Here is a 27,203-nt window from a genome sequence, read left to right as displayed (position 1 = left end):
ACAGATGAAAGTATAAGTTTAATGAATAAAATTGAATAGAAGTAAAGAAAAAATAGTGAGAAGTTGGAAAAAGAGTAATAAGATATGAAGCTGAATATATAAGATGCATATTAAATTGTGTTTGTATGGAAATGGGATAATTTGGAACTATGCTGTACTTAAATAAGAGGTTTTATTTGCTTTCTTAAAAGATGTTCTATGTTCTTACGTTTTATGTTTTGTTTGTTTGTGTATTGTCTTTGAAAATTAATAAAATTTGTTTTTTAAAAAAAAAGATAAGAGCAACAACAGTTAGTATTTGATACAAGCATCTAGATAAATTTTAACAGAATACTACCTACAGCATTAACCTTCACTATTCTTTTTACCTACGTCCCCAATGTTTGTAGGTATCAATGTTCAAAAACATTTCATATTTAAAGCTTGATCCATTACTGAGCATATTGCTGGGTCTCCATTAATTTAGGAATGTAATAGCTGCATGGTTTTGATTGAACATAAAAGCAATTGTGGCCTATTTATAAAATACTTATTAATCTATGCTACATTTGTTTTACATCTGTTACTAGTATCTGTACAGGAAAAAAAATAAGTAGGGAAATGTTTTCATTCTACAATGCAGTATAAATATCTTTAATCCTTAAATTCACATACAGGGATTAATCAAATGTAATGGCAATACAACCCATCCTACTAGTTTGATGCCAAATATTATCAGACCCCAATGATCCAACACTCAGCTGCCATTCTATTTGGAACATATCTATAATTTTTTGGCCATTTAGAACAAATGATGGCAAACAGCTATTTCTTATTTTTTTCAAATCGTATTTCTTGTTGGGAAACCATGTTTACTGCTTTGTACTTAAATTAAATTTTATTAATGTAATTAAATTCAATTGTTACTCAAAAATATTTCAAAATTTCTGAAAAAAAGATTCTTGCTTGGGGCCCAGAATCTCTGTACATTCACTAAATGTCAATGGGAGAAACATCCAAATGGCAGAATAGTGAACGAAAACAACATTAAGAAGAGGTTTTAAAAGTTTTACATTCAACCTTTATGACTGTTTCACTTCTGGCAATATTTTGAAGAGAAAAAAAGAGAAATCAATTCCCTTTCTACAATTTTAATTGTGAAAAGGAAGAAGCCTGCAGTTCTGGGTTACACAAGGCAACTTTATACTACTAAGTACATCTATTATTTTTCTTTATTACCACATTCCTCTCTACCAAAAGCAGTAAATACAACTTTCATGTTCCATATTCTACAGCCCCTTCTGCAATGTCACTGATTTATGAAAGGTTACTTGGGCAATGAATCTAGCACATCATTTGTTTTTTACTTGACTTGTAGCCAAAACACAGAATCTCTTCACATAGTCATTAAAGCCTGTGGTTCTTTCCTAAAAAGCTGTGCACATAAATGTGTAACAATTTATCACATACAACCAGCAGCAGTTACGGTAGGAAGCATTCTAATTTCAGAACATGTGGAACCCAAGGAAAAAGAACCCATGCTGAAAACCAAACAATGCACATGTCAATTGGAAACACAAAATATCTTCCATGTAGATATATTGCACATGTTGACATGGTTGTCTGAAAAATTCCTTAATGCCTGGTTATATGATCTCTGAAAAATGAATGTATTAAAGAAAACAGATATCTTTTTCTCAGGGGAAGAAAATTGTTCTTGCTCTTGGGAGTTTTCTTCTGCAGCATGCTGGATGTATAGGCAACTTTATTTTGAAACAGCAACAAACCACTGAACACATAAGCCTTCCTCCAGCATCAATGAACTTTTTCTGCCAATTTCACTTGGTTCACTTGTTAAGAATAGCATAAAGAATGGGAGAGAAATGGCTGCTTGCTTTCAATTCTGCATATGTACTGAGTTAGTACTGTAGGTGGAGATGACAAGGGAGGAAATTAATTCCTTTCCTGAACAAATACAGTTTCTTGTGGACAAAGACCAGCTTCCTGCAATGTGATGTTATAGTCCAAATGGGAAAGTTTCCTCCGGGGAAAGTTGGTGAGGAGTTCAAAACGTTCATTGGGGTATCCTTTTGACTGTACATGTCTGATAAGAGCCTGCAGAGAAACAGGAGATAACGATTTTGATCACAGAACTTAATGGGGTAATTAAAACAATACAGTATCTGTTACTGAAGGATATATCAACACAAATTTGTACGCTACAGGCATATGAAGTTAAAAAAATTGGGAAAAACTCGAAAGGCATTCAGTTAAATAATAGAAAAACTATTGTTTATAATGTTGTTTGTATACAATTATTTGTTGATTCTTTGAAATACCAAATGATATACTTAGGCTGATTTTCAAAAGACTTTGCTGAATCAGCATATCAGTAATTGAATCCCTGCAGTTCTATTCTGAAAATACTTTTTAGCAAATAAACAGAATTTATTCTTCTCCTTTATGTTAATAACCAATACTACTTATAGACACTAGTTTGCGATCTATGTACACCATGTACACTGGAGAAAGCACAGTCTGAAAGATACAAACTAAATTACACACTTTTTTTTTTACTTTCTATCCCTTGGCTGATTATGAAAGCAACAAATATAAAGAAATTTCATCAACTGCCCATAGAGGTTCATACAAGACGTGTGTGTGTGTGTGTGTGTGTGTGTGTGTGTGTGTGTGTGTATTACTTTCTAATTTTGATGTGGTTAGTGGTGGCGGCTGGGGGAAGACAGGTGGCAGAAGAAATACAAGTGAAAGGACATGGTTGAAGTTTTGGGTTAACATAGGGATTCTGTGGGACACTTACAACCCAAAATGGGAAGCTTAGTATACCTGTCTTCATTGTTTTAAAAAAGTAAAAATCACCTTGGTATTTCGCTGTTGAATAGAAATGCAAAATAGTCCATACACGAAGGTAATTATATTTTTGCAAGATGTGATACTGGCTATCTGCTTGGTTGACTTCATAAAGGGTTGGACCAATTCATGGAAATCTTGAGGATCAATGGCTACTAGCCTTAAGGACAGTGTAACTGCCCCCAATTGCTGTGCTTCGTTGTGCAAGTTGGTTTTCCACTGTGAGAACAGACTACTAGATTAGATGCGCCAGAATCTGATCTAGTAGGACACTGTTTATACGGTGGGGGGTTTTTTTTTTGCATTTTTTTAAATTTGATTTTTATTTTTACTTTTAATATTCTATAAGACAGGGATCCCCAACCTTTTCGACGCGCGGCCCGGTTCCGCGTCAGCTGGCGCCAGCGCCCGGTTCCGGCGTCAGCTGGGCGCCGCCATCTTTTTGACGAAAAATCACTCCGGTGACATCACCGGAGTGATTTTCGTCAAAAAGCGGCGCTAGCGCTTCTGGTGAGCTTTTCGGGTAGAAATGGCTTTCTACCGGAAAAGCTCACCAGCGCTAGCGCCGCCATCTTTTGACAAAAATTGCTTTTTTACCAAAAAGATGGCGGCGCCAGCAACCAGCGGCCCGGTAAGGCTTGTTCCATGACCGGTACGGTCGGACGGACCGGCGTTGGGGACCCCTGCTATAAGATAAATACGAATACGAGGTAACATCCAAATACAGTAAATCTTGAAATACAATCATAGTTCCCATATAGCATTAGATTCATCAAAATTAGATCTTAATAAACTGAAACATGCATATTTATTACCTATACACAAAGGTGAGAAATGGTAACTACTAAAACAAGAATTATATCTATCTTGAAGTTTTAATTATTTCTACATACCAGAAGCTTAGCTTGTTCAGGTAATGAAATCTGTTCCCTCTTCCCATCTGGATATCTTAGCATTAGTTGTGCTTTTGGTCCTGGTAAAAAAACGTTAAATGCCAAATACAACTGCATTTAGTTTTTGCATTTATTACTTTGATAATGAAATAACCACCATATTGTAAGATATAGTAGGTTTAAAACTAAAGGTTTAAAACTAAAAAAATATTTCTAAAATGTCAGGTTTAGGAGGTTGATTAGTGATCAGTCCTTAAACTTGCAAAGAAAAAAACAACCCCTAAATACTCAATTAGAAAATACTTTTTGGTTTATTAAAACAGGGTTCCTAACCCCTGGGCCATGACCTGGTATGGGGCTGCAGCCTGTTCAGAACCGGGCTGCGCAAGTGACAGGAGCACATGTTTGTGCATGCAGCTCTGTTTGCACAATGGCAGGAACTCAAGCACAAACATGAAGCTTCATTTGTCACTAAAGCAGCAATGTCTCTCAATAGATGTTGATGCCATCACTATATGCTTCTTTTGAAAGGCGTCATACACAATTTCCCCTTGATTGCACAGGTAGCAGCAAAGACCAACAAGAGTATGTATCATTTTTATTTGTTTTTCTGCTTTTTTGTTTTAAGTGGGAATTAATCTTTTTTACTCTTCAATTACGGTATTCTAGTTTAGTATAACTATTAAAACAGTTGTTTAAAATACACTGCTCAAAAAAATAAATAAAGGGAACACTTAAACAACATAATGTAACTCCAAGTCAATCACACTTCTGTGAAATCAAACTGTCCACTTAGGTAGCAACACTGATTGACAATCAATTTCACATGCTGTTGTGCAAATGGAATGGACAACAGGTGGAAAGCATAGGCAGTTAGCAAGACATCCCCAATAAAGGAGTGGTTCTGCAGGTGGTGACCACAGACCACTTCTCAGTTCCTATGCTTTCTGGATGATGGTTTGGTCACTTTTGAATGCCGGTTGTGCTTTCACTCTAGTGGTAGCATGAGACGGAGTCTACAACCCACACAAGTGGCTCAGGTAGTGCAGCTCATCCAGGATGGCACATTAATGAGAGCTGTGGCAAGAAGGATTGCTGTGTCTGTCAGCGTAGTGTCCACAGCATGGAGGCGCTACCAGGAGACAGGCCAGTACATCAGGATACATGGAGGAGGCCGTAGGAGGGCAACAACCCAGCATCAGGACTGCTACCTTCACTTTTGTGTAAGGATGGACAGGAGGAGCACTGCCAGAGCCCTGCAAAATGACCACCAGCGGGCCACAAATGTGCATGTGGCTGCTCAAGCGGTCAGAAACAGACTCTATGAGGGTGGTATGAGGGCCCGACGTCCACAGGTGGGGGTTGTGCTTACAGCACAACACCATGCAGGACGTTTGGCATTTGCCAGAGAACACCAAGATTGGCAAATTCGCCACTGGTGCCCTGTGCTCTTCACAGATGAAAGCAGGTTCACACTGAGCACATGGGACAGACGTGACAGGGTCTGGAGACGCCATGGAGAATGTTCTGCTGCCTGCAACATCTTCCAGCATGACCGGTTTGGCAGTGGGTCAGTAATGGTGTGAGGTGGCATTTCTTTGGGGGCCACACAGCCATGTGCTCGCCAGAGGTAGCCTGACTGCCATTAGGTACCGAGATGAGATCCTCAGACCCCTTGTGAGACCATATGCTGGTGCGGTTGGCCCTGGGTTCTTCCTAATGCAAGACAATGCTAGACCTCATGTGGCTGGAGTGTGTCAGCAGTTCCTGCAAGACGAAGGCATTGATGCTATGGACTGGCCCGCCTGTTCCCAGACCTGAATCCAATTGAGCACATCTGGGACATCATGTCTCGCTCCATCCACCAACGCCACGTTGCACCACAGACTGTCCAGGAGTTGGGGGATGCTTTAGTCCAGGTGTGGGAGGAGATCCCTCAGGAGACCATCCGCCACCTCATCAGGAGCATAATATTTCATTCATTCAGATATAGGATGTCTTTATTTTTGTGTTCCCTTTATTTTTTTTGAGCAATGTATATTGTTTAAAACAGACTTCATGTTCTTTTTCATACTGAGAGAAAATAGACAATGAAGGCCATGATCATTATGAGCCATTGTTCTGATTAATATCAATTGGTTTAAAAGCACCACATAAAATTCAATTTAAGCCCCACTATAGCAATGGTAATAGCACTTTACAGCCCTCAGCAAATATTTTCCCCAACAATCAGGGTCCTCATTTTACCGATCTCATAAGGATGGAAGGCTGAGTCAACCTTGAGCCTGGTGGGATTGCCAATCTGCTGGCAACCAGCAGTCAACAGAATTAGTCTGCCATACTTGCATTCTAACTAACCTCTACTCTATAATCAAGCTCATCAAATTTTTACCAAATGTATGTTACTTGTTCTTGTGATGTGCACAATATTTTGATTTAAGTTTATATGGTTGTAACAATTCTTATAACATGATTTGTCATCACATATATTAGCAGGAAGAGATCATCATCCTTGGGATTTGCTCTCTGTCATATCCTTTATATTTATTCACAGGACAGGACACTTGGCAAGTCAATGGCTACAATCAGCATATATTTGTTTTGATTCTTTTTTTTTGTTTTCTGATGAGACACAACCACATTCTTTTTTCCTTTAAGGAACTTCCATCCTATCTCCCAATATCAAGTGTCTCTTATTGTTCCCCTCAATGTTTAGAGTTTGTTTTATCTTCAAGAACGTGAAAAGTGAGTTTTAGCAGCTTCTATATCACTTGATTCTGATTGTTATTTCCATACACTGGGCTTCTTCCTTAAGAGTTGTTTCCACAGTTTAAGTGATACTACCTCCATTTTTAAAAAAAGGAAACCTAAACTCTTTTTCATTAGATGAACTGTGGCTCTTTCACAATAGTTGTGCGAATATTTTAATAATGGGTTTCTTTCTTCAAGGACTGCTATAAGCTTTATTTGCTGGAGACATGTATCTCATTATTTTTAGGTAGAAAGACAAATGTGGCACAAACATCGAGCTGTCAAGTGCAGACTCCTCTCTGTACTCCCTAGGTTACTACCAGCTGAAAAGCTTTTATTTATTTAGTCAAATTTAGAGGCTACCTGACTCCTAACAACCAGGGAGGAAGGGAAGTTACAATTTATAAACTAAAAAAATATTAGAAAAGAATTCATGAACTACCTAAAGTAATATATAAACAAATATGCCATCTAAGACAGACTCAACTATCACTCTTTCCAAAGCCTGGGAGAAAAGCACATCTTCATTAGCTTCGTAATACATAATATATCCTTCCAATAATTTAACAGTGTACTATGGTTCATAAATGTATTATGGTTGAAAAATATTTTGTATTATAACACTTTCCCAACCAAGAAACAATTATGTGAAGTTATGGAAATAAAAAAGTACTACCCCCTATAAAGAAATCCTTCAGCTAATAGTGATTCATGGTAGTGTTGTAGAGTCATATAAAATTATATATTTTAGCACGCACACTTTTATCAAATTGTTATACTAATCAAGATATATTATATATAATATTTTGATTGAATAATACATATTGCTAATTCCCAGAAGATCTAGCTAGTTGCATTGGAGAAGATGCTGGAAGTTATAGTTTACCAACTTCCACAAAACAACAAATTTGTAATCCCTCATGTAGGTTATGAACTGCTTAGCCAGATTTATAGTTTTTTACTACTTAGGTTCGTTCAATTTATTAAATGCAGCAGAAATAAATAAATACTGTTTGGTAATGATTTCTTGATGAGACTTCTGTAAAACTCTGAAGTTGACTAAATGACAGGAATCATACTTACCATTCATGCTCGGCTCTTTCTGTAAGTCATCTGGCTTAGTTCCAGTTTCTTCTAGCACTCCTGAATCTACAGAAGATAGTCCTCTATGGTTTATTATCATTTCAGGTTCAGTTCTTGATGTTGGTTCAGGTTGAGGTTTTCTGCCTTCCTCTTTTCTACATCCCATATCCTTGTGTGGAGATTTTCTAGATTTGGCAGAACTTTCTGGTTCATCATCATCAGAACCACAAACAGAAATAAACTCTTCGCTTCCAGAGAAAAGCTCCGATTCAGACTCTTCATCTGATCTGCTATCCTGCTTGATTTGTTCAGAGTCAAAATGTGTTTCCTGTAATGATGCCCTGATTGCAGCTTCCAACTGGCTATCTTCACTCGCATCAATTAAGCTCTCCTAATCAATAAACCATAACACAAAAGAAATATAAGTTACTTTAAAACTTTTCTCACCTTTGAGAAGGTGAGAGGGGAAGAGAAAGGCTCCAAATATTTTTATTTATTTTTATTATTTTATTATACATTTTTCTTTATTATACATCACGTTTCCATTTCTGCAATGACAGTGTACTGTATCAAGTCTCTTTTAAGTATACATATTATACACCCTGATTATGACCATTATTCTCATAATTATACAATGTAATCTCTTTTGAATATGCATAATATTGTACACATTTATATCCATTATTTTCATAGTTATACCGCATAGTCTTCACCTCTAGTTACTCTATACACTTTTAATCTATAGTCAAATACAATCCAATTGTAGTATTACATATAGTATATATGCTTATGTATCTCAATATATATGTATTTACTTCTATTTTGTTAATCTTCTTTCGTTATAAAGTTACTAACTTCTGCATCTGTTTTCTAACTATTTGTATAATAAGTCCCATGTTAAACAATACTGTTTCCTCTATTCTTAATATCTATCGTTCACCTGTCCATTTCAACGCATTCTAATATTTTCCTTATTACTTTTTCATCTATAGGTATACTTTCATTTTTCCAATTTTGTGCATATGTGATTCTCGCTGCTGTAATTACATGTAATATTACATATGTAATTCTTTTGTTGTATTTCCCTGGCAGTATACCTAGTAAGAACAATTCTGGTTTTAAATCTATTTGTTGAAATGTTATTTCTTCTAACCACCCTTTTATTTTTAACCAGTATTTTTTTTGTCATTGGACAGATCCACAGTATTTTTATTTCTTATTAAGAATAAAAAAATACTGTTTTTGCCATTATACTTACTGAGCGAGTACGTTTCTGGGGAGGGCTGGTGGAATGTCCATCCAGTTGCCCATGTTCACCTAGGAACCCAGTCACTTGGTCCAAAAAAGAAGTTACATCTAACTGATGCCATTCCACTAGTTTCTGCCCTATTAAAAATAACAATAAATTGTACTTCAGTAATTGAAAACTTAGATTATCAATATCAACACAGATGCTATTTTAAATTTTTAATGATTCTGTAGAAGCAAAAAGCATTGCGAACAAGTCAGAAGAAATGAATGGCTAACTAAAAGCTCTTAATCCAAAGTATCACAATTGCCAATTATATTAAGATGGATTTAAAATAACACAGGCAAAGCAAATTTAATTTAACATTAAATGTAAACATTAAATCTATTACACTTGATCAAGTTCATCTGATGTAGACTGGAAGCATGGCTAATTAGCCAGTTCTGGCAATCTTGCTGGCAAATATGGAAACTATAGCCTTCCCTTGTTAAATCAATGAGATTATTTATTGTGTTATATAAGAACACAGTTCAAATTTAATATGCCTTCAGCATTTTTTCCTCTTCTTACCTGTCCTGGGGTCCAGGATAGACACATAAGGAAAATCTCCCAATTTATAGAATTGTATATATCTTTGTCCTTCCTCACTGTCATGGTATACCTGTACAATAGTGAAGAAGGTTCATTTAAAATGCTTGAAAACATTTGAATATTAAAGCAATTTAGTGTTTGTTAATAAAATTTGATTCTGAGACACAATGTAACTAGTTAATGTAGTTCTATACAACGTGATATGAATAAGGCCAGAGTACATAAATATTGGCTGTTTCTAATTTTATAGCTAAACTGAAAATAATGCCTTCATACCTGCCAAAAAATGAAGTGTTCCCGGATAATATTTTTTACAGCATCATTGCTCCAAACATCACGATTGAGACACTGACAGGCAAAATCCTGCACATTCTGAATATTAATCATGAGCCATTTGTTCTGCATTTGACCACACTCTTTGGCCTGAAGACAAAAAGAACATTAAGAGCATTAGCCAAAACAGAAAAGTTTTCAAAAAACAATGCCAGCAATGATGGCTTCTATTTATTATTCTAGGCTATTATAAACACCTTTTTCATTTGTTAAGTTGTATCAAGACTCAACAATACACAAACAAGCATGACAAGCAGCGTGCAGGGTTAGAAGTCTCTGCAGTCAACTTGTCATATCAAGATTACACATTGGTAATCTCAGACTGATGAGTGTGTTAACATGCCAAAGAGAGAGAGTTAGGAAAATAAACTTTAATTTCAAAACTGACTGAAAATTGGGAAATAAATGAACAAAACAGTAGAAGAAAATATGGAATGAGCTGCATTGATCTGATTACAAAGCAGATTATCTGATTCAACAGTCAAAATTTGGCAGATTAGGATTAAGATTCTTGATAGATTTGCAGTTTGTTGTTCAACTATTCATTTCCTCTAATTTACCATTCATTCATATATGTTATATTGTAGTATTATTGGTGAACTTTTTGTTGACCAGATTGCAATTGGGGGAAGTGGCAGGGTTTGAAGTTGCAGGAAGAGATCTTACTGGTTTGAGTCTCAAAGCTGGCATTGCCTGATTGGTTGGTTGCAAGTTAATGTAGAAGTTTGATCAAGAATGTAATTCTGATCGCTGAATTGTCATACCTGTTGAAAAAAAGAGTGCTATATCAAAAATTGGAATGGTCATATTTCCTAAATAACCAGGACAAAAATATGTGGGATTTCCTTAAAGGAAATTTACTCATGAGTTTAATTATTTATGAAAAGAAACACAGATTCATGAGTACCCCTTTTTGACTTTGCATCTTGGAAAATGAGATTTCACTTTAAAAAAGTGAAATATCTGATCCATTGGCCATAAATAAGCAACACAATGGACACAGAAGCACTCACCTATATTGAAATAAAGCAATATAGAACATAGTTTTCACTAGGATTTTATAGCAAAACATCTTTCTCAGGTCAACCACTAAAACAATATTGTAGTGGAGACATTTCAGTGCCAAATAAATATAAATATGTTTATTTATTATTGGAGGGAAAGATAATTTGAATAGCCATTTTGATTGAAAGACAAAATTTATATAATCTTATATATTGCTTTTGAAAAATTAAACAAGTAAATATGTATAAATTGTGTGTACAGTCCCAGTTCAAACTTCATTTTGTAAATATATTCTGTAATATTTTTGCAAGACCCAAGCACCAATGAGATCCTTTCTTTCACTCATGGAAAAATGTGCACAAAAATAAGCCTGGAATTTTGAAAGTAGGGTTTTCAGTTTTATACAAGCTTTTAGGTTAAAAACCAAGTATTTATTAGTTTAACAATTTTTTGTTTATTAATTATTTAATGGATCACTAATGTAGATTTTCTTTTATTTTGACAACTAATTAAGCATTTAAATAGAATTTATAAATGGCAAGACATACTATAAATTAAATAAAAACCAGCATTAAAGTTACTGTGTTTTACTGTAATTTTAGTGATTATTTAAATTTCTGTTAATATGTAAATTTGTATTATAATTTTTCTTTATTTTTTGGTGATGGAAAAATGATCATTCTACAGTTAAAGTTGTGTTAATAAACTCTTTTCTTGAATTAAAATGAAAATATTTCTTCTCAGTAATTTTATTCTGTATTGGAGATTAAGATTTTTTCAGGCACTAATAATTGCTATGACAATTAAAATGATAACGTGCCAAAAACCACTTGAACATCTGAAGAAATATTTTAAGAGAATTGCCTCAGAACAGATAATTGTATCAGGATTACAATATAACATATTGATCCAGGATGTTAATCAACTATCCAAGTACTGGAGTAAGCCAACATCATAATAGTAAAAGGTCTGATCTTCTCCATTAGTTAAATGAATGAAATGTATGGTAAATGCATTACTATAATATAACCATAACAAAATATAGAAAATCTCAAAAAATGCACGTATCAACTAAAATAATCTGTATTTTTATGACTTGTCTTAAAATTATAAAACTTAGTTGATTTAGTAAATACATTGTTTCCCTATTGATGCTGACTTTTTTTCAACATGCTTAATATGGCTGATTCATTTTTTAATGTATTTGAATTTGACATATGAATTCAGGATAACAAATCTTGCTTATAAACCGAAGAAGCTTCTTGGATGAGAAACGAAATGTCTTCAAGGAAAAATAAAAAAGGCCAATTTTGTTTTGAAAAAGCACATTTGGGACTTGCTTATAAAACTTATAGTGAAGTAAGTTATGAGCATGACATAAAATGGAACTAAAATATGCTTTATGTTTATCTGAAATAGCTGGTAGCATTCAGAGAATTCAATGCACATTTTATTGGGTTCTCCCATGCTATGGAAATAATTCAGAGAAGACGCTTCACAATGTGCAGTGGAACAAAGATAGTACTGGTTCCAGCTCTTAAAGCAACTGCAGCTTTTACTGGGATTCTGCAACAGCTCCATAGTACTATTTTCTGCTCCAGAAAAGGAAACTAAATAAAGCAAATGCCTTTTGTATTGCTTGTTTCTGCAGTGCAATAATGTTTATATAGGTTCACTTATCTGGCACTCATAAAACTACATATAAATTTGTTAAATAAATACTTTTTAGAAGAAACAGAAGACTTAATAAATAAGTAGTAATAATAAACAAATGTCAAAATGCTAAAGCAATTGAAAAATTTAACACAAACCTGACAGGTATTAAATCTACAGCCTGGTGTTTATAGCTTAATTAAAATATTTTACTCAGAAGGTAAATAAGGATTCTACTTTTTCACACTGGTTAAAAGAAACTAAATTATGTGCCATGAATGTATTTTAATAAAACTCTTATACAGTTATATTTGCACATGAGTTATATTTTTAATTGCATATAAAATAACAATAATGAGCAGATATATATTGATCAAGTTTAAAAACTTAAAATCTGAACCCCCACTCAGAAAAAAAATTCTTGAAAGCTTAATATAAAGCACAAAACCATCTTAAGCAACAATTTATGGCTTCTCAAAACTATTCATGCACTCTTAACATACCACAAAGCCATCATAATGGTTTACCTGTGTGAGAAGCTTTGCTAGAAAATACAACTTCTTGTATGCAGTAACATATTATTTTTCAATAATGAAGGAAGAGCAAATGATTTGAGAAGAAAGACTGAAAAGGGAATCGATTAATCTGTGGACAGATGTGGAAGCTAGGATAGCTGGCAACAATAAATATTAGGAGAAGATATAGTGATTCCTTTCTTTTTTACTTAACTCCTGTTATTTTGTTTACTACTTTTTACTTTTTTCTGCACTTTCCACAATGTTCTTTAATATGGAAGGGAACAGAGTGATGACTAAGCATGTATGTGTGTCTGGGGAGAAAAAGGTCTATTTTGATAAGTTCCTATATCTAACTTGGTTAATGGTAAACTACGGTAGAAAATTGTTAAAGACCACATATTATTAAATAAATAAATAAGCTTCTTAAATACGTGGTCAATCCCATTTTATGAAAATTCAAATTATGAAGTAAATAAATTGAAAATACAGTGCTTAAAGTAAAACTCAATGTTATGATGTAAATCAAACAAAAACACCAGATTCTGCCTTAAGGTACTAAAAACTAAGGTGATAAAATATTAATACTAGAGATAATGCAGAATAGAGACTTTTAAATTAAACAAAGCACAGCAGAGTTAGTTATAGTAAGTTGAGGGTTGTGAGCCTCTAAACACATTCAAATATAGATGTATATTTACGTAGAAAAGAAAGAAGTAACATAGTGAGAGAGCTTTAGATTTTTCTAATGCTTCACTGAACATGATTGAGAAAAAAACCTCTACTCTGGATTTAGTATATGTTTACAGGCAAATAGTACACTGCCTCAAGGGCAATCAAGTCTTGATAGGAAAATTAACTCTGAAAGTGACTTCAAATGCAAGTAAAATATATAAAAAAGCTGATATTATTTTCACATATAAATGCTGCACAAAATGTATTACTTTTGAATAAGCTTATTTCCATTTCCCCCTTGATGCAACAAGAAAATTGTTGCAAGGAGGGGGGGCGGGCGGTAGGAAATCAGGAATTTCTCTCGTGACTTTTTTTTTGTAAATTCTACTCCAAGAGTTTTTAATCTTTTCAATAGGTTCATTTAATATATATTAACACCAGGAAGTATAAGGAATAGTTTAAAGATTAGTAACTTAGCAAACTGTTATCTGCTTCAATTTGCAAAATCCAAATATACAGTTCCAAGTTTATTAACCAAATAATAAACAACGAACAATCAATTCCACTATTCCACTACTGTTTAGTTTGGTCATATTTTTCTCCAGTAAAAATCTTTCTCAATCATGTCATACTAGAGCTCTTAATTTTTAATGTAAAGGAAACAATGTGGTATATTTTTGAATTATAATTATAATTCAAATTGTATTAGTGTAATATACAATATAGTAGAATACAATAATGTAGTATTGAATTATAATTCTTTCTACAAGAATTATAGGAAATGATTGATTAGATTTTTTAAACTCAGAAATAAAGACCAATCTTTAGTTTATGTATATAGCTTGTCATTAGAAAATCATCATTTAATTTCATATTATTCAAATCTATTTCTTAATCACTAACTTCTATTTGAATACTTCTTAATGAGGGAACACAGTAATGGACTAATGGATATAATCAAAAGATACTTCTTCAAATGATGTTATTAATTAGAAGCAACTTCTTATATTGCAGTAATAAAAAAGGCAGATTGCTGGAATTATTTATACACATTATCATGATACGACTGTTTACACATGCACATGCACAGCTATACCAAAGCCAATCCAAAATTCAATGCATCAAAATGACCTACTGTTTCAAAGCTTCCTTTATGCATCAGATCAATTGGAGGCCTGAAGAGATCTGCAAGGGTAGTGAGCTTTTTATCTATGGCTCCTCCATTTCTCAATTCTTGCTCCTGCCGAACTGTACAGCCCCAAAGAAAAACAAAGAAGACAAAATATTCACAAGAGCAAATTCAGTTACTTTCATCAAGTGCAACGTGACTGTACTAATGTGATTAGCCTGAATCAGCTTTCTACTAAATATCTTTTAGTAAGAGCCATTACATGGTTATACATTTTTTGCATGAAAGCTGACAGTGTGACAATCTGGCGCTGGGCTAGTCACTCTCTCTCAGCCCAACCTACCTACCTCACAGAATTGTTGTGAAGAAAATAGAAAATAGGATTATGTATATATGTTCACCACTTTTGGTTGGTTATCTATCTATCTATCTATCTATCGTTATCATCATCATGTTCAGTAATAAAACATAAGGCATTGCAGAGTAGGATGGAGACCATTAAATGGCTCCTATGATGTGTTGTGCCAGGGCATGGCGTTATTTTATTATGTATGATTCTCTCTTTTATTAGTTTTGTTTATATATATTTTTATATTCTTGTAAGCTGCCTTTTGTTGCCATGTGCGAGTAGGCAGCAATATAAATCTCCTAAATAAATAAATTCTAAATTTGTGATTTAAATACAGAATATTTAAATATTACAGAATTACAGTTTTTGGTCTCGTTTCAAAGACTGTTTTGTTCCCTTCCTTTAATATCAATGCAATGTGTTAATAATTAACCAGCTCTTTTTAAAAATATACAGTAATTAAAATATTGGTTTCCAAAAAGTTAGGTATGAATAGTAAATCTCTATAGTATCCAGTTTTTACTCCTTTCATCAAATTCTTGCCCTTCTTCGTGTGCTCCTTTTATCTACATATAAAATCTGGAATGGACTTGGGATGGTTTAGCCCATTCACTGTGCAGATATTTCTGTATACAGTGCCAACTACTTGGTTGTGCCATATAGTATATGGTGTTTCTGCTTGCATTGGATAACCTGCCACTATATATTAAGACTGTGTCTGAAGCGTTCTACATTACTTGCACATCAGGTCCTGTCTGGTTTGGTATACCACTGCTTCTATAGATCTGGTACTTAATGCCTGTTCTTGTGCTGCTATGATCAGTGCCTCATTGTTGCCTTTAGTACAGCCCTTTCCAGCCACTGGTAGGATTACCCAATGTCTGTCACCTCAGCTATTTGTCTATAGCACGGCTGTCAAATTCCTGGCCCATGGGCCGGATGCATCACACGCTAGCCATGCTCACACCCGTTTAGCGAAGGGGGGAAAGTCCAAATATGTTCTGTGACGCTGCCATGACTACATGAGTTTGACACCCCTGGTCTATAGTATATCCTATGCAGAGTCTTATCTTACTATGGCACTTCCTCTCCTTGATCTTCCTCCTATGTTTGCTGCTGCTGCCTCATTTTCTCAGCAGCTGATGTTTGGGTGCCATCTTAGTGATGTACTCCTGGATGCTCCAAGTTTCATCCAGGACAATAGTTTTGACATTCACCAGACCCCACCTGCCCTTTTTCCAGCTGGTGTGCATTCCCTGGGTATTGGACTTGGACTGGAAACCTCCATACATTGTGAAGAGCTTCTGGTTATTCACATCAGCAGTCTCCATATCCTCCTTTGGCCAATTTATTATATTCGCAGGGCATGCATGTTGATGGCATGGGTCTTATTCTTTCCATTAAGCTGTCTCTTTAAGACCTGTCTAATCCTTTGGTGGTATTTGGATGCTGCTATCTTCCTTGCCTCTTCATTGTGGTTCCCAAGTGACTGCAGGATACTAAGGTACTTGTAGCTAGTCTCTATATCTGCTATGTGACTCACTGATAGTTCCATCTCATCAGTCTGAACTATATGTGCAATTGGAACTGGAAATCTGATAAAAAGTCATTATCTTTTTTTCAGTGGTCAATAGTATGAAATTGACAAAAAAGCCAGAAAGCTGCAAAATACATTATCAATCTCAGTCATGTGGAATGCTGTGACCTGCTCTAAAGGTAACAATCATTTGGTGGCTGGAGGTGCTTTACAGGCTGAATGTTCACACCTTTTTGTATTTCCACCAACTGACTAATCTCTTACCAAGTTGCCTTGAATATAGCCTCTAATCTCATTTTCCACAGCTGTAGGCACTATTCTCCTTAATTGTGTAACTAAGTATCTCAAGGATTACAGTACTAAATTCTATACTAATGTATTGGTTTCGGTTATGGTAATAACAGAGATTGTTATGAGGGAGTCTTCTAGGATACTATCAGATGGTACTTCTCCACTGAGCCTTGGTAACCAGTCCCAAGGGTTGACTATAGTTACTTTATCTGTGATCTTATGCCTCATATTAGCTGTTGTGCTCTATAATGGAGGGAGTGGCAGTGGCGATCCAACTTCAGGTGTTGGCTGCACATCCATTTGTTCTTCCAGTTCTTCTTAAGTCTGGGTTGTAACATGTAGTTGATCTACTTCAAGTTATGAGAGCAGCTTCCTCATTGCTATGTTGAAACATTGGGTAACTAACCATTTCTCAGTTAGTGTGGATGAATGGATCTTTTGTACATCATAGTTCCCTTATATTTCATACATCTTCTCCCATTAGGTCTAGCGTTGCACTAGCATTCAATCAATTCCAGGTTATATAATATCATACCATAACTATGACTGCATGTTTCCTACTATAATGATTCATTATTATTTGTGAAGTTGCTCTTATTATCCAATATGTATTGTTACTATTTCTTCTATCACTTAATTACATTCTCAATTGTTTAATAGTAATAGCAAAACAATCAAAAACACTATTACAGTGTTGAATGCTGGTAATACTGGACATTATATATAGAGAAAAAAAACAGAAAAATCAGTTTTCAAATATATTTAAATGAAGTTTCTATCCATATGGTTAAATGTCAAAAAACAAAGGCATTCAGTGAACAAAACCATTTTTCTCAGGCATGACTTGTTTTATATGCATGGAATAATTGATGACTTGATTCTTCCTTTACACTGAATCCAAAGGACACATTTTTTTGTATTAATGAAAAGCAGGGTAAATGTGCTACTCAACATTAGCAAATGCATTTTTTATATAACAGAAATAGTAAAATTATCTCTTAATTTAAATAAAATTAACCAAATTGATTGCAAAATTATTCATATCAATGTAATGATGCTTTTGAACTCATATCAATGTAATGAAACCTCTGAAAGAACTGGATTAAAGGTTCTGATCATTACTGAATTAAATTCTCAGCTTATTCTTGTTCATGATGTATTTGTGCTGTTGCAATGAAAGTGGATGGAAAGGTTGCTGGAAGCATGTTGTTTTTGTAATGATGATGGCACGCATCAATAACTCCAGCCCTTTTTTCAATCTGAGAAATTATTTTCCCAATGTGGAATCCCATGAATACATTAGTTACTGCAATTAAACTGGTTTTCAAATCCTAGTCATAATAAAAACTAAGGTAAGGAGAAAGGGCTCAATATCTGGTGAGTTCACCCAGTTTTCTGACTGTAATATCAAATTGGCTTGCCACTGCTGCCTTTTTTTTTTTACTTGCCATTCTAGCTTTTAATCCCTGAAATGAACTGGGATTTTTCTGACTGCACCTACTTTCTTATGCTGACAAAGAGATTATTCGTACTTCAAAAACTATCTTCCTTGGAAAACAATGCCTTGCACATATGGAAATATAAAGCATTTACTGTGTAAATACAGCAATGGCTTTGATTTTTTTTTTCCTTGCTAGTATTGCAAATTTCTTATAATGCAAAACGAAATTGTTTGAACTCTACTGTAGAACCATTACTAAAAGTTCTAAGGAGCCTATACTGTTACCCTTGGACATAAACCATAAAAGAAACAAAAAGTTATGAATATAATTATCCACAGATACCTACTAGTTTCTGTCTGGAAATCCCGAAAGCCATCAAATATTGAACGAGCTGGTCTACGTCTTTTTGGTGCTTAATAGGAACAGAATTTAATAAACAGATTAATAATAAAATCTTATTATACAGCCACATTGTGGATTTGTGGTACATATCTATAGTAAAGGATGTAAACAAATTCTAGGACACCAATACTGCATCATACTACTTTCATACATGAATTCATTAGATCTTATGTTTCCAGTTCCTGCATGCTTATCTTAATATATATTTACAGGTTGCTATTCTATCTTAATGATTTTAAAGCAGACTCAAAATAAATTAAATTTGCCCCTCTACCCACTCAAAAAGTTTAAAATCAGAAAGACTGGAACAGCAATATCCATTGGTATCCATACAATGGCAAGCCAAAAGTAAAATTAAAGGGCAACTAAAGTAAACTAATTGTTACAACTGAATCAAAAATCTGCAATGTGCAGGCCACATAAATATAAGGAAGGTATTAAGAACGGCTGGTTTGTGATGTAATTATAACTTACAGAACATATTATCTGACCCATGATTGCTTTTGTTCTCTATTGTTCCACTATCCAAAGCAGTCCTGCTCAAATTTCTTAGTGAAATGCTATTATCTTTGAGTCACGGAACATAAGGGTTAGGAGGAGGGATCTTGGACATAGGCATAGAATAATGAAGTTGGAAGGGACCTTGGAGGTCATCTAGTCCAACCCCCTGCTTGAGCAGGACAGTCTATTCCAAATATTAGCTTCTACCTAGGATCGAACTCAGAGCCTCCTGATTGGGAGGCAAGAGCTCCACCTCTAGGCCAAGTCAGTGGAAGACTATATTTCTACCATCTTTGCTGCAGGAATACTCCAGAGCTTGAGAAGAAATCTTGAGACTGTTTCACTATTCATTTTATCTATGGCAGACATTATTTATATTAATACCATTATAACATGTTTACTAATGCATAATTACCTTAGAAAAACCATCAGCGTCACAGTAAAAATAGCTACTTGATAGTCATATAAAAGTTGAAAATCTACTGTAACTCTCTCAGATTTGGTCACAGAAATATTTCTTCATTTCAATTCACTTGCTCTTGTAGATATGAACAGATTTTACATTCTAAATGTATGTATGCCTAAATAACTGACTAGTCGCTTAATTTTATACCTGTCAATTCAGAAATAAGCCTCATTAATGCTGCTGGAACTTTATAGTACACTGCTCAAAAAATAAAGGGAACTCTTAAACAACATAATGTAACTCCAAGTCAATCACACTTCTGTGAAATCAAACTGTCCACTTAGGTAGCAACACTGATTGACAATCAATTTCGCATGCTGTTGTGCAAATGGAATAGACAACAGGTGGAAAGCATAGGCAGTTAGCAAAACATCCCCAATAAAGGAGTGGTTCTGCAGGTGGTGACCACAGACCACTTCTCAGGTCCTATGCTTTCTGGATGATGGTTTGGTCACTTTTGAATGCTGGTCGTGCTTTCACTCTAGTGGTAGCATGAGACGGAGTCTACAACCCACACAAGTGGCTCAGGTAGTGCAGCTCATCCAGGATGGCACATCAATGCGAGCTGTGGCAAGAAGGTTTGCTGTGTCTGTCAGCGTAGTGTCCAAAGCATGGAGGCGCTACCAGGAGACAGGCCAGTACATCAGGAGACATGGAGGAGGCCTTAGGAGGGCAACAACCCAGCATCAGGACTGCTACCTTCACCTTTGTGTAAGGAGGGACAGGAGGAGCACTGCCAGAGCCCTGCAAAATGACCACCAGCGGGCCACAAATGTGCATGTGGATGCTCAAACGGTCAGAAAAGGACTCCATGAGGGTGGTATGAGGGCCCGACGTCCACAGGTGGGGGTTGTGCTTACAGCACAACACCGTGCAGGACATTTGGAATTTGCCAGAGAACACCAAGATTGGCAAATTCGCCACTGGCGCCCTGTGCTCTTCACAGATGAAAGCAGGTTCACACTGAGCACATGTGACAGACGTGACAGGGTGTGGAGACGCCATGGAGAATGTTCTGCTGCCTGCAACATCCTCCAGCATGACCGGTTTGGCAGTGGGTCAGTAATGGTGTGGGGTGGCATTTCTTTAGGGGGCCGCACAGCCCTCCATGTTCTCGCCAGAGGTAGCCTGACTGCCATTAGGTACCGAGATGAGATCCTCAGACCCCTTGTGAGACCATATGCTGGTGCGGTTGGCCCTGGGCTCCTCCTAATGCAAGACAATGCTAGACCTCATGTGGCTGGAGTGTGTCAGCAGTTCCTGCAAGACGAAGGCATTGATGCTATGGACTGGCCCGCCTGTTCCCCAGACCTGAATCCAATTGAGCACATCTGGGACATCATGTCTCGCTCCATCCACCAACGCCACGTTGCACCACAGACTGTCCAGGAGTTGGGGGATGCTTTAGTCCAGGTGTGGGAGGAGATCCCTCAGGAGACCATCCACCACCTCATCAGGAGCATGCCCAGGCATTGTAGGGAGGTCATACAGGCACGTGGAGGCCACACACACTACTGAGCCTCATTTTGACTTGTTTTAAGGACATTACATCAAAGTTGGATCAGCCTGTAGTGTTTTTTTCCACTTTAATTTTGAGTGTAACTCCAAATCCAGACCTCCATGGGTTGCTAAATTTGATTTCCATTGATAATTATTGTGTGATTTTGTTGTCAGCACATTCAACTATGAAATTAACAAAGTATTTAATAAGAATATTTCATTCATTCAGATCTAGGATGTCTTTTTTTTTTTAAGGTTTTATTTGGGTTTTCACAAAAAAAAAACCTTAATACAAATAAAACATCTTTTTTTGAAAATAGCATGGTCCTGGGTTACACTTCATACAGACACAAACTCAATTTCATGCTCATTTTTGTGTTCTATTCCATATCTTATTACTGTTTTACATTTTCTACATAGTTTTTTCCCTCTGTTAATTTTCTCAATTTTATTTTGATTATCTCATCTCAATTCAAATCATTATATTTATACTTTTGTCTATCCTGTTTCAATTTCATATTATCTTTTCTCATTAAACAAATTTTCTCCTGTAGTTACTAATTGGAGTATGACACCTTTATATCTTTTAATTTTATGCATTCAACTCTTATTTAAGCTTCAATGTATACCTTAAGGTTATAACATTCAATATAATACATTCCAATCGAATTCTGCTTGGTACATTCTTAAAATACACACTATATTCTTAAAAAGAGATTATAAATATATGTAATTAAAACACTCATTCCATTCCAATTCAGTTCTATCATTAATATTCATTAAAATCTTAACATCTTTAACATTTCTTTTCAATTAAATATCATACTTCCTTGGGAACACTTATAAGCTTTCCATAATTAATTCCCCCCCCTATTTCTCTTCACTTATATTTTATAAAACATTAAATAATTAGAATGTTCCCATAGGATGTCTTATTTTTGTGTTCCCTTTATTTTTTTTGAGCAGTGTATATATTCAAAGGATAGATATTGTGGAGACTCATTAACATAGGAAGAGGGTGATATTTGGCTCATTTAAATTGCACAAAAATGATTCAGCTGATGCTATTTATTTAGACTTTTCAAAACAACCTAATAAAGTAGAATACTGAGTAAAGTCAGATGTTCTCAGGGTGCAGAAACTGCCCAAAAATATGAAATAGTTGAACTAAATAGTTAATTTTCAAGTTGGGCAAATATTCAATGGGATCCCATAGGGATCAGATCTGGTGGAGTATTTTTATATTTATTTCTGGGCAATTAGGAGTTAGCAATGAACAGGAAGATAGCCAAGTTTCCTTATAATATTACGTAATTGGGCTGGTGAAAACAATGGGTTAAATGAAGATCTTCAAGTGAATCTTTACGCTTGTTTAATATTTTAATGTGGCTCAAAATGAGAAAGTGTTAAGTTGCATTCTGGCACAAAAAATACAAACTTCACTTAGGGAGTCACCTAGGACAGTAACTGATCAGAAAAGGGTAGTACAAAGGAAACATCTAAATACCAGTAGTAGCTACTATAAAAATGGTAACCTCTGTGTCTGGAATGATAATGAAAATAATCAGTTAACATACTACTGCTTTATAGAAATCCAGTGAGACCATGCCACAGACAAAAGTGGATTAAAATAGACATTTTGACCAATTGGCAAGACAAAAGAACTGTTCTTAACTAGTCTCTTACAGACTAGTTTTTGCAGTCATTTCTTTAGATTCAAGTCTGATGAAAAATAATACGTGTAGCAATATGATTCCTATCATTCTCACCAATATTAATGTACATTGCAGAAAGGCAACTTGTGAAAATGATTAGAATGGATAGGTACAACGTATTCAGAAAGTATTCAAATCACTTGGGATAGGTTCAGTATATTGTGGAAAACAACAATGTGGAAAAAGAAGCCGCAATGGGGAACAATCCATTTGTATGCTGGTGTTCTGTTTTTTAAATGGAAGATTTGGTTAAATTGGAAACTACCTCAGAATCCAAATCAACCGCACAACCAACCAGAGACAGCATCGACCCTCAACCAACACATGCAATTCCCCCCCATCAGCAGTTCACCTCCCAACAACACTGACCTGATCTCCTTATCACAAGACCCATCACAAGACTCATTGATGATTCACAGCTGACCTGTCACAAGACTCTCATTTGACACACCCACACCTGAAGCCCTTATAAACAGAACACTGACACTGACATCCCCTAAACTCCACTGAAGATGTAACCTAGCCTGGTAACAAAACATTTGGAAACCAACCTACATGCTTGGAGAACGAAGCTTTAATCTCAAGATTTGGTTAGTTGGAGTTTGCTTCTGAATTCAGCCGAAAGAATGCCTGAAGCCTAGTAAGCTGATTCTACATTGGAGCTGCTGCACTGAGCTGTATGTTCAATGGCTCCCATAACCATTTGACTGATCTTCTGGATTTGAAGCAACATGGTGCATGGATGACTTCATCCAAAAGTTAAATCTCTTGCACAGTGAAGCGCTCTGCATTTTGTTGTGAAATTACTGTTCCTAGAGAAAAGAAAGGATGTGGCCATCCTTGGAATTTCAAAATCATCCCCAGGGTAGAACAGCAGTCACAATAATGTTCTTATAGCTTTTAAACTGTGAGTGGGAAGCCAGAGGTAGAAATTCTGCCGATTTTTCTACTTTGGGGATTCAGAAGATGAAAGAGAGATTGCTGCATGGCTGCACTTGGGTTGGGACAAAGAAGAAAACATGACATATTGAGGAGACCACTGGAGAGGGCTAGAGAACTCTTGGCTTTATAAAAGGCCTTGGGTACATTGCTGACCAGTCTGGAGCATTGTGGGGCCTGGTAATCGAGAGGCTCTTACAAGAGTCATCACTGTGCCAACTAAAACACAAATAACTCCAATGGGGTGAGCTATGGACTTTGAACAAAGCTATCTCTAGCTGGGAGACAAGACTGGCAGTAGAAAGGCTCCTAGCCCTGCTGCTGTGGGAATGTGCTCATTGTGGAAGCCCTATGAGCTGGAATTTATGTTGGAAAGATGACAGGTAGTTGCAACTGGGGACTGAGGAGGATTGCTTGTAATAGCAGCGCCATACTTCTGGCCTTGGATTTGGTTAGTATGTTGGTTGTTGCAAATGTTATTGAAAATTAATGATTATTTGTATCTCAACTGTAATGATTTGAAAGAGGGCGAAATCAGTTGGGCTGTTACAGGACAAAGGAAGTTATCAGTTGCAAACATATCTTCTTATGGAGTAATTGTGTACCCAGGTGCCACGCAGTTGGGAAGAGCTCCCCAGGCACCAAGGAGACTGTACATTAGAAAAATCCCTATTTTGTCTCTGTGGCCAACTAATAAACAGAATTTATGACAGCTTGAGATTAGAACCCATTCTTGTACAAAGAACATCCTTTCTTTAATTTGAGGCTCATCATGAGGCAATTAAGTGACTGCAATGAAGATTCTGTTACGGCCTAATTGTTTGATAAAGAAGACAGGGCTTCTTAAACAAACAAACAAAATACTATGTACTTAAGAGTGGTGATGGTGGAGGAAATATGCATAAGCAACAAGAAATGGTGAGCATGAGTGAATGAGACATAATGAATTTGTGATACTTTTGAAAAAGAAGAATATATAATCATTCTACCCAACTTCCTATTACCATGCACTCCTGAAAAGAATAAACCAAAAGATAGGTGGCTCTTTCCTACTCACTCTGGTGGAAAGATGCCAGGACTTTTTATCCCCATGCTTTCTGTATTAATAGAGCATAGCATGTATCATAGATTTTACGTACCAAGAGATACATGTTCAAAACAGATATAATTATAAAATCCATTCTATTATGACAAGCTATTTTGTGTCTGACTGCATGAAGGTATAACCTATTACTTTGTTGGGTCATAATCTAGTAGCATAATCAGATTTTTTTTAAAAAAAATAAACAAATCCAAGACTCACTTATGATAATAAACACAAAGACTCCCAAATTTTCCAGGCTGAATTACCATACTTTCAGGACATATACACTGTCATTTCCAAATCCAGAGAAAAATCTACTGTACATAACACAAATATATATCTTCTTAAACAGAATCTTATTAGGAATTATTATAGTGATATTAATACTCCTCTCAGTTTTTTATTTACAAAATAAAAGCAGTAACAGGAATGAACTAATAAAAATAATGTCAGACTATTTTAGTGGGTATTAAAAAAAAGTTGTCTGTTATACATATTTTTCATACTATAAGATCTCACCATCTTCATTGTAAAGACAATGTAGAATTTCTGTTCATTCTTTGAAGACCAAATGTAAACATAAAAAAGCTTACCACCAAATAAGGGTTCGGGTTCTACCAGAATTTCTTGTTTTTGAGGAATAGGTGCCCTCACTTCATCTCTATGAAGACAAAAAGCACATAATAGCTTGAAAATGTCAGTATTACTTAGGCAAGAGGAAAATCTGTTCTTTGTACCTATATTGAAACCATGCAACGGCGTTCAAACTATTATGAGGAATAAGAAAAGAATGTATGGAAATTATCTTATGATTACATAAAAGGAAAAAGTGTTCAAATATCTGGACCTAATCTTTACCATTTTATGTCAGAAACAAGACAAAATTTCTGACCTGTTTGCACACTTTCATTTTAATAAATCTTTATTAAAAAGGTAGGTGAAGAGTCAACCTGACTACAATTGGTTGAAAAATATTAAAATTAGTTCTTAAATTAAACCAGTATATATTCCTTGGAAAGCACATAAACTAGCAATTATTCCAAATGCCTCTTGACAAATGAGCAATAAGCAATTGTTAGGAATTCCAGTGGTGTTAGCTTCATTTCTACAGTTTTCAACTAAAACAATTTTTCAATGCTTCTAGACTGGATGCATGGGGGCGTGATGCTCAATGGTTAAAGACACTGAAAAGCTGACAGCCCAAGTCCAAGACCTGCCCTGCCATTACTTGCCCCAGTTGTTTGGACACCGCTGGTACCGTTGGCTAAGAAATGGAGATAAACTCGGTCCCCACAGAGTCAGACACGACTGGAAAGGGGAATACTTTCCGTTTAGACTGGATGTGAGAGCTTTTTGTATCTAATAGTATTTGCAGGTGCTATGCAGTTGAGTATTGTTTAATAGAGCAAATGAGGGAGGAGAAATTTTATGGAAACAAAATAATCCAAAAAAGGAGGCAAAATATCAATTCTAGATGGTAGTGCAGATACTGGGCAAATGGAATATTGGAATGTTATTATACAAAATATAGATGAACTACAATCAACTGCAATGACATTGAAAGTCTGGTTTCAAGATTGGTATTCGTGCAAAGGGAAACATTGCCAATGTTTCAATATAGGTATGAAGAACATAAAATCATAGATAAGTCAAGCACAAATTAGCAAGAAAAAAAGAAATTTATATAGAATGCAATTCCATAATTAAGTTTTTGATTTGTACTTCACCAATTCCATAAAAAATTACTTACATAAGAAAATATTAAATAAACTATTTAATATTCCATGCCTTGATTTGAACCCCCCCCAAAAAAAGACCCAATAAAATCTATTTCCTATAAGGATCTGTGAAACTGAAGATTTAGTACTTTCTCCAAAACCTTCCCAAGAGAGAACATCGGAGTTCAGCCAGTAGCTGTATCACACAATTGGATCAAGAAATGGTCATTTTAGAAGGGGACACAATACTGCTTCCTTCAAGACTAAAGGCATCAATCTTGTCTGCAGTAAAGTATCATCCACCTCTCAGATCCATCCACACATATCCCACCCAGCCATATAAATCAGTCAAGTGGGGAATAGCAGAATTTATGCTGCAGGTTTATTTTGTTCCTTAGTCTCTGAAAATTCAAAAGAATCCAGATAAACTAGAAAGATGTTGCCTGAATCATTATGCTAGAATGATTATACTGTTCTCTGTTAATTTTGTTAATTAGCAGTGGTAATACAAGTCTCACAAAGGATCTGTGCT

General features: G+C 35.4%; 1 protein-coding gene across 3 annotated transcripts in view; it reads right to left on the bottom strand.

The window, feature by feature from the left end:
* Window positions 1–618: 618 nt before the first annotated feature.
* The window catches only part of UBXN7 (UBX domain protein 7), a 30,650-nt gene continuing 4,065 nt past the window's right edge, over window positions 619–27,203 (bottom strand). For all 3 annotated transcript variants that reach the window (XM_026692949.2, XM_087964929.1, XM_026693016.2), the window contains exons 3-11: window positions 25,547–25,614; window positions 18,693–18,758; window positions 14,734–14,846; window positions 9,694–9,840; window positions 9,397–9,487; window positions 8,836–8,963; window positions 7,578–7,968; window positions 3,744–3,823; window positions 619–2,094 (exon numbers count right to left, since the gene is read on the bottom strand). In XM_026692949.2, coding sequence (XP_026548734.1) covers window positions 1,933–2,094; window positions 3,744–3,823; window positions 7,578–7,968; window positions 8,836–8,963; window positions 9,397–9,487; window positions 9,694–9,840; window positions 14,734–14,846; window positions 18,693–18,758; window positions 25,547–25,614 — 1,246 coding nt within the window. In that variant the 3' untranslated portion in view covers window positions 619–1,932. The remainder of the gene's footprint in view (window positions 2,095–3,743; window positions 3,824–7,577; window positions 7,969–8,835; window positions 8,964–9,396; window positions 9,488–9,693; window positions 9,841–14,733; window positions 14,847–18,692; window positions 18,759–25,546; window positions 25,615–27,203) is intronic.

This window comes from Notechis scutatus, chromosome 4 (assembly GCF_049901735.1).
Source record: "Notechis scutatus isolate UNSWTSFEM ecotype Mainland chromosome 4, rNotScu1.2, whole genome shotgun sequence".
Lineage (NCBI taxonomy): Eukaryota > Metazoa > Chordata > Lepidosauria > Squamata > Elapidae > Notechis > Notechis scutatus.
The sequence above is the reverse complement of the archived record's forward strand: the minus strand, read 5'-3'. Positions and strand labels throughout refer to the sequence as shown.